The 13,329-nt window shown below is 60.0% G+C and overlaps 1 protein-coding gene across 10 annotated transcripts; it reads right to left on the reverse strand.

Annotated features, from left to right (window-relative positions):
- Positions 1-426: 426 nt before the first annotated feature.
- On the reverse strand, positions 427-12,196 carry EPHB4 (EPH receptor B4). Of its 10 annotated transcripts, XM_090055542.1 has the most exons (19): positions 10,919-11,151; positions 9,625-9,655; positions 8,742-8,832; positions 8,309-8,379; positions 7,514-7,888; positions 6,727-7,063; positions 6,478-6,633; positions 5,811-6,140; positions 5,576-5,694; positions 5,289-5,457; positions 5,055-5,157; positions 4,877-4,944; positions 4,544-4,657; positions 3,928-4,175; positions 3,111-3,329; positions 2,754-2,903; positions 2,398-2,591; positions 2,101-2,263; positions 427-1,924 (listed from the first exon to the last, which is right to left on the reverse strand). In XM_090055542.1, the coding sequence occupies exons 3-19, from the start codon at positions 8,791-8,793 to the stop codon at positions 1,754-1,756; spliced, it is 3,039 nt and encodes a 1,012-aa protein (XP_089911668.1). In that variant the 5' UTR covers positions 8,794-8,832; positions 9,625-9,655; positions 10,919-11,151; the 3' UTR covers positions 427-1,753. The 10 variants fall into 10 exon arrangements, with proteins under 10 accessions (XP_089911668.1, XP_089911672.1, XP_089911671.1 ...); XM_090055546.1 differs by lacking the exons at positions 9,625-9,655; positions 10,919-11,151 and adding an exon at positions 12,173-12,196; XM_090055545.1 differs by lacking the exons at positions 9,625-9,655; positions 10,919-11,151 and adding an exon at positions 12,130-12,151.
- Positions 12,197-13,329: the final 1,133 nt, after the last annotated feature.

Genomic DNA, 13,329 nt, shown 5'->3' on the forward strand with positions numbered 1-13,329 from the left:
GGACCCTCAGCGGGCTGGGCTGCTAGGCCCCGCCCCCACCAGGTAAGCCCCGCCCCTCCGAGCCGGTCCCACCCCTTGACTCCTCGCACTGTGCCCCGCCCCTTCCTGCTTCGGGGCGGGGCCCCATCGCAAGCACCGCCCTGCCTTACTCTCTCCCCCCGATAGAAATTAAGCCCCGCCCCTTGGCGCTGGAGGACACGCCCCCATGACGACGCCCCACCCCAGGGACTGAAGGACACGCCCCCTGCTGGACGCGGCCCCCCCCCGCCCCACGATGGAGTGCGGCCGGGCCCAGAAGACGCCCGCCCTGGACCCCATGGATCGCGAGTGGGCCAAAATCGCGGGATTTGGCCTTAATTCATACGAATAAAGGGCCGGCCTCACCCGGCCTCGTAGCTCCGGCGCAGAGCCCAGCCCGGCCCCTCGTTCATTCCTGGTTATTTTATTGTACAAAAAAAGGCGTTTTGATAATTTAACAGGGTGGGAGAAGGGCTCCCTGGCGTGCCCCATAGGGGTGGTTTGGGGGGGCAGGAGTGAGGGGCACCAGCAGGGCCGGGGGGCAGGAATGAGGGACACCAGGGGGTGGGGGTCCCCATGTCCCCCCCCTCCGATACAGAGGAAACAGGGGAAAAACCACAAAATCCCGATTATTTTAACAAAGAATGTAACTCCTTCAATATGAAGGCTTAAAGGCTACTCGGTGATGACATCACTAGATTGCATCCATGACATCACAGGCGGGGGGGGCTGGCGGGGGAGAGCCCCTCCCCAGTGATGACCTCATTATCCCTAGAGAGCCAGAGTTCCTGGGTTACCCAGGCAATGATGTCACAGCTAGGGATGAGGTCAGTGCCTGATGACATCATTGCCCAGCACCCTGCAGAAAGGCAGTTCCTTTAACATCACCTGGTGATGCTGGTGATCTCCTGCTGTCAGGGGTGATGATATCATAAGGAGGCGTGGCAGTGTCTTTATGTCCCAGCCTAGCACTTATGACATCATTGGCATGAGCAGCGGATGACATCATAGGTCCCCTCCCCCGGTGACATCATCTGATGCCCTGAGATCACGAGACATCGTAGCTGGGCATCCCACGCGTCACATCACAGAGCAGCAATGACCTCACTGCCACGATGTCACTCTTTGGCTTTAAGGCAGGGGGTAGAATCTTAGGTCCATAATAATAAGGCTCCTGCCCCAGGTTTCAAGTAACTTACACCACTGATGACTGATTAGGTGACATCACCGCCCACCCCCAACCAGGGTGGGGGCCAATGAGGCTTGTGGTGTGTGTGTGGGTGGGGAATCCCTCCAAGGCAACAGTGAGAGTGAGGCCATCTTGGTGTTCCCAGTGGAGTCCAGCACCATGGTGGCCAACGGGAAGGCCAGACCACACAGCGGCCATCTTTGGAGATGGGATCAGGGCAACTATCTTAGACCTCATCTGAGGCAGCCATCTTGGGGGCCTTTCTTCACCCCCCCATGGCAGCCATCTTGGCTGGCCACAGTTGGGCAGGGGCCAAATAGCAGATGCGGGGTGGCAGACCCAGGCATGCAGGCGGCCATCTTGGTAGTTGATAATGGCGGGGCCAAAGTGGATGTCCCCTTCAACTAGCGCTCATCTTGAAACGAGCACCCGGCAGCCATCTTCAATGTCCCTCTGCAGTTGGTGGAGGGGAGGGCAGCCATCTTGGGTCCCATTGGAGAGCGGCCATCTTGGTGGTTGAAAGAAGGGCATCCATCATGGTTTCCCTCAGGAGGCAACCATTTTGGAAGGGGGCAACAGGGATTGGGGGGGGGTCAGAAGCCCCCCACCATGGACTCCCCGGCTGGATCTGGCTTGGCCTGGCCCTGCAGGCTCTGGGCACTGGACAGGATCTTCTTCTGGTGCCCAGGCATGGTCACCCCGACCCGCACCAGGTCCCTGGGGAGGGGGACAGGGGTCAGGGGGGGACAAACAGACCCCCGGTGCCCCTCACTTCCACCCACAGCCCCTGCCCCCCCATGCCCCTCACTCCCGACCCACAGCCCCTGCCCCCCAGTCCAGCCAGTGCCCCTCACTCCCGACCCGCAGCCCTGCCCCACGCACTGGGCTGACACCTGGGCCACCATCTCCAGGGACCGTAGGCCACCGCGGGCAAAGTTGTCCTCATAGCGCCCAAGCCCCAGCGCCCGCAGCCACTCGCCCACTGAGCCAGGGCCCGGTGCAAGGACAGGGGCAGGGGCGGGGGGGCTGCGCTGCTCCAGGAGGGGCTGGGAGGAGCTGGGGGAAGGACGGGGAAAGGGTCAGTGTGGGGGAGTGAGACACAGACCCCAGGCCCAGCCCCTCAGGTCCTCCCTAAGAACCCAGATGTCTGGGCCCCCCCCAGCCCAGACGACCCAGGCATCTGGACTCACGCAGGGCTCTCGGGGGTGGTGACGCGCAGGGCGGCCGGGTGCCGCATCAGCTTGTCGAGGGCGCGGACCAGGTGGGCGAAGCGGGGCCGTGCGCTGCGCTCGCGCTGCCAGCAGTCCAGCATTAGGCGGTGCAGCGCTGCGGGGCAGGCCGGCGGTGGCGGGAGGCGGTAATCCTGCTCAACTGCATTGATCACCTGCAGGGGGGTGGGCAGCAGGGTAGGATGGGACCCAGTGCACCCAGCTCTAGGGGGCCGGGCTGGATGTAACGGGGTCCAGACGCATGCAGATCTGGGGAGTTGGGCTGGGTGTAACAGGCCTGGATGTACACAGGTCTGGGGGGGTTGGGGGTTACTCACATCCTGGTTGGACATGTCCCAGTAGGGGCGCTCCCCATATGACATCACCTCCCACATGACAATCCCATAGCTCCAGACATCACTCGCCGACGTAAACTTGCGGAAAGCGATGGCCTCGGGTGCTGTCCACCGGATCGGGATCTTGCCCCCCTGAGGGGGATGGGGGGAGTAGTCAGGGAAGACCCAGACATCTGAGCTTCCAGCCCCCCTTGCTCTCACCTGCCATCCCTTCCCCTCCCAGAGAACCCAGGTGTCCAAACTCCCAGAATTGCTCCCCACCCCATTTCAGTCCACTGACTCCAGGATGGGCTGTCCCGGCTTGGCAAGGGGAGAACGGTGTCTGGGCCACGGGCTTACCAGGGTGCTGGTGTATGTGGGGTCGGCCGAGCTGTCATCCTCCAGAAAGCGGCTGAGTCCAAAGTCGCTGACCTTACAGACCAGCTGGGCGCTGAGCAGCACGTTGCGTGCTGCCAGGTCCCGGTGCACGTAGCCCGTCTCAGCCAGGTAGCACATGCCGGCCCCGATGCCACGCAGCATCCCCACCAGCTGTAGCGGGCGGAACCGCCCTGCATTGCCCTGTGGGTACAGAAAGGTTAATCCTGGTGTTGGGGGTACACCCAGCTCGGGAGGCGGGGTGCAGGGTTGAGGGCAACAGCCCCTGGATGCAGCTGGCTCTGGGTAGGTCATGGCTGAGTGTACAGCCCCAGGATGTGCCCAGCTCAGATGTAAGACGTGACTGAGGATAACTGCGCCCAGCTCTGGGGTAGGCCATGGCCAAGTATAACAGCCCCTGGGTCTGGGGTGACTCAAGTCTGAGCATAACGTCCCCAGGATGCACCCGACTGGGGTGATCCACAGAGTGTAACAACCCCTAGATGTGTCCAGCTGAGGGGTGGAACATGACTCAGTATAACAGCCCCCAGCTCTGGAGAGGACCCAGCTGACTGTAACACCCCCAGGCTGCACCCAGCTGGCTATAATAGCCCCCAGGATGCTCCCAGCTTTGGGGTAGATCACAGCTATGTGTAACAACACCCCCAGATGAGCCCAGCTCTGAGGTGGGTCACAATTGAGTATAACACCCCACAGGCTGCACCCAGCTCTAGGGTGACTTCCGGGTGAGCATAACACCCCCAGCTGTGCCCAGCTCTAGCGCAGCCCCACAGCACCGTACCCGCAGGAAGGCGTCAAGGGCACCATGCTCCATGAACTCTGTGAGGATCATGGCGGGCGCACTGGCTGTCACAACACCCTCCAGCCGGATGATGTTGGGGTGCTCAAACTGCCCCATGATGGAGGCCTCAGCCAAGAAGTCGCGGCGCTGTCGCTCTGTGTAGCCACCCTTCAGTGTCTTGATGGCCACACGTGTCTCACGCCGGCCTGGAGCCCGCAGCCGACCCCGGCACACCTCACCGAACTCACCTGTGGCCAGGGCAAAGGTCGTTATGGGGCTGGGGTGAGGAGGCAGGGGGCGGGGTGCCTGGGGGGGCCAGGGCTCAGAGATCAAAGGGGTGGTTTAGTGTTTGTGGGGGATAGGTCCAGGGGTCAGGGGTTGGGAAGGGATTCCTAGGAGAAAAAGGCAAGGGGACAGGGGTGATGTTCAGGGTGCCTGGGAAGATAGGTCAAGGGGTCAGAGGTCACAGGGGCTGTTGGGGAAAGCAGGCTCAGAGATCAGGGTGACAACCCTGGGTAGGGGGTGGGTCAGCGGTTAGGGTGGGGAGACATCAGGCTTCCAAGCAGGTCAGAGACCAAGACAGGAGCAGGAGGGCAGGTCAGGGCTCAGGGCTCACCAGCGCCGATGACTTCCTCGATCTTGACACAGGCCACATCTATCTCTTTGGCAAAGGCGCGAACAGCTACACTTGGGTCCTCGTAGGTAAACGGGTCGATGTAGACCTTGGTGCCTGCAGGGGGTCAGTCAGACCCAGGCCACGCCCCTTGGCCCAAGCCCCACCTCCAGCAGCACAGCCACGCCCCCCACAGAGTAGGGACTAAACCCAGTACATGCCCCCTGAACTCACGACCCCACCCCACGCACACACAACCAGCCCCTGCCCTGGACTCAGGCCCTGCCCACAAACATTAGGCCACAGGCCCCGCCCAAGCCACACCCCAACACTCACCCTGTCCAATGAGCAGCTGCCCTGGCTTGTCTGAGTCCTCAGGGTCACGACCCCCAGAGCCATGACGCCTGGGGGAGAAAGGGGGTGGAGCCTCCACTCAGCCACATCCCTAACCCCCCCAGCCCCATAACTGCCCCCCAGCCCCTCCCTCCTGCCCCAGGGTGCGTGGGGGGGGTACCTGACACAGATGACAGCCACGATGACCACGGCCACGACCAGGAGCCCCCCCACAGCTGCTGCCCCTGCGATGGCGCCCAGGGGCTCTGCCTGCCTGGGGGGGTCTGCATGGGGGGGATGACAGCGTCAGTGGGGAGGGAGCAGGGGCTGTTGGTCAGGAGTGAGGGTCACCAGGGCAGAGTTGGGGGCTGTGTGGCAGGGCTGCAGGGGGGTGGGGGGCGGGGGTGTTACTCACCAGTGCCAGGTGTGGCCAGGGGGGTCTCGGCTCCGAAGTCGCCATATCCGGCCTCTGACCGGGCCCGAACCTGCACCCCGTAAAGCGCCCCCCGGCGCAGCCCCCCCAGTTCCGCCCCTGGTGCTGCCGTCTTCACAAACAGGTGGGGCCCATCAGCCCCCCCTGAGCCCTGCACAGAGAAGGGAAAGGCATCAGAGACCCCCAGTGCCCCTCACCCCCGACCCGCAGCCCCCTGCCCCCCCAGCGCTACCAGAGCGCCTCACTCCCGACCCACAGCCCCCTCTCACCTTCTCGTAGTACTTCACCTCATAGTCCAGCACGCGGGCTCCGGGCGGCACAGCCCATGCCAGGGTCATGGATATGGGGGAGGCTGAGACCTGCGTCACGGGGTAGACAGGCAGCGGCACTGGTGGGGGGGGGGGGGGGGGGAGGGATGTCAGCCTGTGCAGGGGCTGCAGGTTGGGAGTGAGAGGCACTGGCATGGCTGTGGGGTGGGGGGGCTGCAGAGTGAGGGAGTCTCACCGTCCTGCCCGCTGGTGACGTTGATGGCCTCGCCATGGGGGGCACCGGGGCTGAGGCTGGACACACCATTGGTGGCCTCCACCACAAAGGCATAGGTGAGGTGTGGGCGCAGGCCTATGGCGGTGACACGGGTCTGCGCCAGGTCACGGGCGCCTGGTAGCAAGCGCAGGCGGCAGGGCCGGCAGGGTGCCCCCCCAGGCGGGCACTCGCGGCAGGTCACGGCGTAGCGCAGGTCCTGGCGCCCCCCACTCTCCAGCGGCTCACTCCACTCCAGTGCTGCTGCCGACCCATTAGAGCGCGCCACCAGGCTACGCGGGGCCGAGGGTGGTGCTGTGGGCAAGGAGGAAGGGCATCAGGGGACCCAAGTGTCCAGGCCCCCAGGGATGCCTCTTGTGCCCACCTGGGGAGGCCAATTATGTACCCTTCAAGGGACTCCAACTACATGCCCTTGCGGGGACGTCAGCCCTGTGCCAACCCAGGAATGCCTGCCTTGTGCCCTCCCAGGGACGCTACCTCTGTGCCCTCCTGGGGACGCCAACCATGGGCCCTCCCGGGGATGCTGCCCCTTTGCCCTCCTGGAGACACCAACCATGTACCCTCCCGGGGGTGCCAACTACATGTCCTCCCGAGACGCCAGCCCCACACCCTCCCGGGGACGCCAGCTCACTGGTGCAGGGTTCAGCCGGCAGGTCCGCAGGGGCACGATAGTAGCCGTTGCGGCAGGTGCAAACTGTGGCCCCGGGTGCTGGCGCGTGGCTGAAGGGGGGGCAGGGCAGGCAGGGCCCCTCCCCCGGTGCCACCTTGAACGTGTCGGCAGGACAGGCTGTGGGCAGGGCGGGGCAGGCATGGAACCCAGGCGTCCAGGGTCCCATTGCTCCCCCCACAGAGCCCAGGTGCCCCCTCCCCAGCCCCGGACCTGCACAGCGAGTGGCGGCATCAGCGGCATGGTGACCAGCACGGCAGGCACAGGCGGGCGCAGGGGGCTCGGCCCAGCGCCCGTCCTCCTGGCAATAGAGGGTGGGAGCTGCGCCGGGGCGGGCTGGGGCGGCCTGGTCCACACAGTGCCCGGCAGCCGGCGTCACCAGCCCACGCGGCAGTGTTTCAGGGAAGGCAGCCAGGCCTCGCACGGCACCCGGGCACTTCTTGTGGTAGAGTCGCACAGCCAGCAGCGCCAGGCAGGACCCCTGGTCCTGGAAAGCCACATACAGCCCAGCCTTGCTCAGCGGGCCCAGCCGCAGCGTCTTCACGTTCACCTGAGGGGGGGGACACGGCCTTGAAAGGCAGCCAGCTCTGGGGTGGAGTGCGACGAAGTATAACTTGAGCTCAACATGCAGCCAGCTCTGGGGTTAGGGTAGAATGGGGCTTGGACGCACCCAGCTCTGGGGGAGTCAGGCTGGGTTTAACAGGCTCAGGCATCCAGCTCTAGGGTGGAGCATGGGGAACTATAACACAGCCCCAACATGCAGCCAGATCCGGGGTTATGGTAGAACAGGCCCAGATGCACCCAGTTCAGGGGGGCCAGGCTGAGTATAAGAAGGCCTGGATGCACCCAACTCTGGGGGCTGGGCTGGGTGTAACAGGGCCCAGATGTGCCCAGGTCTGAGGGGCTGAGCTGGGTCAAACAGGCCAGGATGCGCCCAGCTGAGGGGGCCAGGCCGGGTGTAACGAGGCCCGTCACTCCCACCCTGCAGCCCCCAGCTCACCTTGCCGGAGGGCTCGGCACCGGGCCGCTTGCGGGAGAGGTGGTCAGCAGCCACAGTGTCCACCTTGACGTAGGGGTTCTCCATCCAGGCGGGGCTGCGTGCCGTGGCCGTGTCACCCTCACTCTCATAGTAGAAGACGGTGAAGGTCTCCTTGCAGGGCCGGGCTGGGCCGGTGCCGCGGGGCAGTGAGGCACATTCCAGCATGCTGAAGCGCAGCTCCAGGTAGGCCTGCACTGCGCCATGCCGTGCCACGTAGGTGCTGCGCAACCAGCTGTTCTGGGGGGGGCCGCCGGGCTGGCCCAGTGGGCCCCCACAAACCTCGAAGGTGCGGGCCGAGGCCTGGCGCTCCCGGTCCAGCATGCTCACCTCCTCCCACTGCCGGGGACACAGGAAGTAGGGGGAGAGAAGATGTCACAGGGCTTGGATGCACCCAGATGTGGGGAGCTGGGCTGGGCGTAATGGGCTTTGGATTGCCCTGCTCTGGGATAGGTACACTGGAGAGGCAGCCAGCTCTGGTGGGACACAGTGGGGTAGAACAGGCCTGGATGCAGCCAGCTCTGGGGTAGAGCACAGAAAAGTATAACATGACCCCAACATGCAGCCAGCTCTGGGGTTAGAAGAGGCCCAGATGCGCCCAGCTCTGGGGGACCAGGTTGGGTGTAGCAGGGCCCATATCCGCTGAGCTCTGGGGGGGCCGGCCTGGGTGTAAATGGGCCTGGATGCACCCAGCTCTGTGGAGAGCCGGGCTGGGTAGAACAGAGGCCCCTGACTGCCGACCCGCAGCCCCCTGCTCACCTGCCCTTCCCCCTCAGGATACACCGTCCACTTCAGGTCCGAGGTCTCCAGCTGTGTGTCCAGCAGCGTCTCTGCGAGGAGAGGGGCAAAGTGAGGCCCTTTGGGAGGGGAGGAGGGTGAGAGTGGGGGGTTTGGGAGCCCAGAGACTACCCCTGCAGGGGCTGTCCGGGGTCTAGGACAGGCAGCGGGTGCGGTTCCAAGGGCGGTCAGTGGGGGGGAGGGGATCAACCAGGGGAGGAAACCGGCGGGTGTGCCAGGCCACAGCAGGAAGGGCGGGGGCCAGGGGTCAGGGACCCAGGCGTCCGGGATCCCAGCCCCCTCCTCCTCTCCTGGAGAACCCAGGCGTCCTGCGCAGAGATGTGCCTTTAACACTAAAAACCAGTACTTTCAGAAAGCCCCCAAGTGGCCCAAATTGGCCCCGTTCCACACTCACCTTCCAAAGCTAGGATAGCACGGATGCAGAGGAGGACAACCCACGGCGCCATCGGCCCAGGGGGGAAACTGAGGCAGGCACCAGCCAAGGGCTGTGGAGAGGAGGGGAAAGTCCCCCAAAACCCTCTTTTTCAGCCCCAAAACATCACCCAAATCCAAACCAACCCAATCCCTTTGGGGCCCTTGGGAGAGGGGGGGTGGATTCATTTCACACCGGAATAATGGGGAGAAAAGGACTTTTTCCAGGAAGACCCCTCCAAAATATATTTTTTAAAGGACCCAGCCCAAAATTGCGCTTTTTTCTCCCCAAAATCATTGCCCTGTCACATAAGCCACAGAGCAGCCAGGAATGGGTTAACCCCCCCCCCCCCCAAAAAAAAAGTGCTGGGAAGAGAAAAAGTCCCAAAAAGACCAGTATTCACCCCGAAAAAGGCGCTGAAACTGCCAAGATCATGTGAAATAAACCCAAAATTAGCCTGTATCACATGAGCAAGCCCCAAAATGCCAAGAAATTGCCCCAAATTTCACCTTCTCCCCCCAAAACAACAAGAATCAGCCTGCCAGGAGAGAAATGTGGCAGAACCCCCTGTCCCAAATGTCCTTAATACCTCCCTAAAAAGCCAAAAGTGCATTAACGCACCCCCATTAATGAAGCCTGCAAAAGTATAAAGATCCTGAAAGCCCAGAAATGGCCCCAAAATTCACCTTCTACCCCCAAAACCACAAGATTTAACACTTCTAAAAAGTAAATCTGGTGTCAAAAGGCCCCAAAAATTTAATTTATAGCCTCAAAAAGCCAAAATCCCAGTAAATCAACCCAAGAATTGAGGACCTGAATTAAACGTGAAAGCACCAAAGAGCTGAGAAATTACCCCATAACGCACCTTTTCCTTCAAAAACTGCAAGAATCGACCCCTGCAGAGAATCAACCTGACATCAAAATCCCCCAAAATGTCATAAATTTCCCCCCAAAACCCCAAATCCCAAGACTTAAACCCCCAAAATTAATAGGTATAAAAAATACCAAGTCCTAAAAGGTGGAGAAATCCTGAAATCCACACCCTGACTTGAAAACCTTTATACTCAACACCTCCAAAAATAAATCTAACTTCCACAGTCCACAAAATGTCATAAATTTCCTTTAAAAAAGCCCAAATCCCAATAAAATAATACCTGAAAAATAGGAGTCCCAAAAAGTGGAGAATTCACCCCCAAAATTCGCATCCTCCTCCAAAAAGTGCAGCTTTTAGTGGCTCCAAAATATAAATCTGACATCAAATGACCCCTAAATGTCAAGAACGGTCCAAAAATCCACAAATCCCAATAATTTGATGCCCTCAAATTAATATGTGAATAATAAAAACGGTCCCAAAATTCACATCTTGCTTTGAAAACTGTAATATTTAATGCATTCAAAATACACATCTGACATCAGAAGACCCCAAAATGTCATAAACTGCCCTAAAAAAAGCCAAAAATCCCAATAATTAAACCCAAAAATAGTACCTGAAAAAACAGTAGTCCCCAAAAGTGGAGAAAGCACCCCAAATTTACATCCTGCCCTGAAAAGCTCAATCGTTGTCACCTCCAAAAAAGAAACCTAACATCAAAAGTCCCCAAAATGTCATAAATTGCCCCTAAATCCTGATAATTAAACCCCGAAACCCTAAAAAATATAAACACCCCCCAAAAGTGGAGAAATCATCTCAAAATTCCCAAAACTAGAATCATTAGTGCCTCTGATTGACTAATCTGACATATAAAGCCCCCAAAATGGTATAATTTGCCCCCAAAATTCTGATAATTAAACCCAAAAATGTATCACCTAAAAAACACAAGCAGGCCACAAAAGGGAAGAAATCTCCCCCAAAAGTTGGAAGTTGGAGCCTGGTACAAAAACTGTACTTCTTAGTGCCTCCAAAGTATAAATCAGACTTCAAAAGCCTCAAAATGTCATAAATTGCCCGCAAAACCCAAAATCCCAATAACTGAACCCAAACCCAGAGTCCTGCCAACAGGCCGCAAACCAGCCCGTTGCCCCCAAAATTGGAGCTGAACTTCATGCTCTGGCCCTGAAAGAACCCCCGAAACCCGGAACTGGCCTCAAATCCCCTCCCGGCTGCCAAAAATCCCTACTTTTTGAAAAGCTGATTTTGGGCAAAAGGGCTTTTCTCTCACCATGTCGAAGCTGGAAAAAGCCCTGAATTGTGGGATTTTCCTGGAATAAAGTAAGGGGGGGAAAAAAACCCTTCCTTCCTTCTTGGGGAAGGCTCCAGCTTTACCAAAAATCACTACTTTTGGGGGACTTTTTACCAGATTTCACCCCAAATCTGTGTCCTGGATCTTAGGGTTCCTGGGGTGGTTAACCCATGCCTGGCCACCCCTGAGCTCTGGGGAGGGGGGACCCCCTAAGAGAGGGGTCTGGGGTGGGTTTGGGGACAAAAAAGGGCTTTTGGAGGATTGGGGGGGGTTCCCTACCCGGGATGCCTGCGTTCCCTCCTGGCTCCAGGCAGGACAAAGGATTGTTGGGGGGGTGGAGGGGGCTGGGGTGGCAGGGGGACCCCAACCCCCCCCCCACCTCCACCCCCAGGGGATCCAGGAGTCCAGCCCCCCCCCCGCCCCAGGCACTTACCCCGGGCCGGGCTGGGAAGTTTGTGCGGAGGGGATGGGGGGGCGGAGCGGACGCCTGGGTTCTCCCACCCCTAGCAGAGCCCTCCCACCCGGGGGCTGCGGGTCAGGAGTGAGGGGCACCAAGGGGGGGGGGGCGGGCAGGGAAATTGTAGGAAGCCTTTACTGGTTCCAGTTTCCAGGCGAGACTGGTCCCATTTAACAACCCCAACCGCTCCCGGTTGTAACAACATAACTAGCAGTTCACAACTGTTGCTGGTCCCATGTCCTGGACCAGACTGGTCCCAGTTTCCATTCCTTACTGGGCCTCAGTTCCCAACCCTTCATTGGCCCAGTTACCAGCTGATACTAGCCCCAGCTTCCTGGCCATACTGGTCCAGTTCCCACCCATTCTGATCTCATCTCCCAGCCCTTAATTGCCCCAATTACTAGCCCATAACAGTCACAGTTTCTGCCCCTTACTGCTCCCAGTTTCAGAACCATACTAGGTCCAATTCCCAATCATTCCTGGTCCCAGGTCCCAACTCTTAATTGGTCCAGTTAGCAACCCATACTGGTCCCAGTCCCCTGGCCACACTGCTCCTAGTTCCCCAGCCGTAGTAGCTCCAATTCCCAACCATTACTGGTTCCAGTTCCCTGGCCATACTGCTCCCAGATCCCACTCCTTATGACTCCTAGATCCCCAGACATAGTAGTTCCAGTTTCCAACCATTACTGGTCCCAGTTCCCCAGGCACACTAGTTCTAGTTACCACTCCTTACTGGTCCCAGTTATAGGGGGCTGCAGGTCAGGAGTGAGGGGTACCGGCAGGGCTGGGCAGGAGGGTTGGGCTTGTAGGCCTCACATCTGTCCAGATGTTCCTCATCACTTGCTTGCGGAGGGGAAAGCAAGGAGGGGGGGACCGGGAATCCCTAATTGAACCCAGAGAACCCAGGCGTCCAGGCCCCCCTTGCCTGCCCCCTCCCACAAGAGCAGGAGAGAACCCAGGCGGCGCCTCCCAGAGCTGGAGGGAACCCAGGCATCCGGGCGGGCAGGTCTGTGTGGGGCAGGAAGCGGCTTTGTTCAGCATTTCCCTGGGAGTGGTGGGGGGGTTGGGGCAGGATGTGACTCGGTTCCCGCCCCCACCATTGTCTGCCTGGGGCCTGGGCTGGCCCCAAGCCACCAGGCACCACCCCAGAGCTGGGCGCATCCGGGTCTGTTACACTCAGATTGGCCCCCCAGAGCTGGGTACATTTGGGCCTGTTACACTCAGCCCCTCACCAGAGCTGGGTGCAACCAGGCCTGTTACACCCAGCCTGCCCCCCACCCCTGCCCTGAGCCCATTACACTCAGTCAGGCCCCCAGAGCAGGACACATCCATCCCTGTTACGCTTAGGCACCCCCAACAGAGCTGGGCACAACCCGGCCAGTTATACCCAACCTGGCCTCCCAGAGCTGGGCGCATCTAGGGCCTGTTGCACCCAGTTTGGCCACCCGCAGACCTGGGTGTATCTGGGCCTGTTAGTCACCCCCGCCCCAAGTGGGGTGCATCAAGGCCCCATTACACCCAGCCTTCAACTCCCTGCAAGGAGGCTCCAAAGAGGATGGAGCTGGGCTGTTCTCAGGTAACAGACAAGGAGCAATGGACTCAGACTGCCTCCAGGTAAGTTGAGACTGGCTATTAGGAAGCCCTTTCTCCCCAGCAAGGGGATGAAGCTGGGGCTGGTCCCGCTTGGAGCAGCGGTGTGGGACTGCATGTGACCCCCTCCTTCCCTATGATTTGTCACTGCTTCGTTACCTTGGTGTTGCTAATGAGGACATTCATCCCATGCAGCCTCAGGTGGGGCATCAGGGCCAAGTTCACAGTGAGCCCCGATATTGACCCCTCTGGGCTTAACGAACGGGACCTCAGGGCTTCGGTAGTCCGTGAGAGCTCATCTGCGGGCTTCTGCGGGTGGGACTTTTGAGGGATTTTCAGGGTC

This window comes from Crocodylus siamensis, chromosome 6 (assembly GCF_052110815.1).
Source record: "Crocodylus siamensis isolate JL-2025a chromosome 6, ASM5211081v1, whole genome shotgun sequence".
NCBI classification, from domain to species: Eukaryota; Metazoa; Chordata; order Crocodylia; family Crocodylidae; genus Crocodylus; species Crocodylus siamensis.

Coding starts and splice junctions, on each gene's coding strand:
- EPHB4 (XM_090055536.1), bottom strand. CDS start 10,165: ATGTGTATTTTGAATGCATTAAATATTACAGTTTTCAAAGCAAGATGT. Junction 2,592..2,753: donor GGGACATGTCCAACCAGGAT/GTGAGTAACCCC, acceptor ACCCCCCTGCAG/GTGATCAATGCAGTTGAGCA. Junction 2,264..2,397: donor ACCACCCCCGAGAGCCCTGC/GTGAGTCCAGAT, acceptor TCCTTCCCCCAG/CTCCTCCCAGCCCCTCCTGG.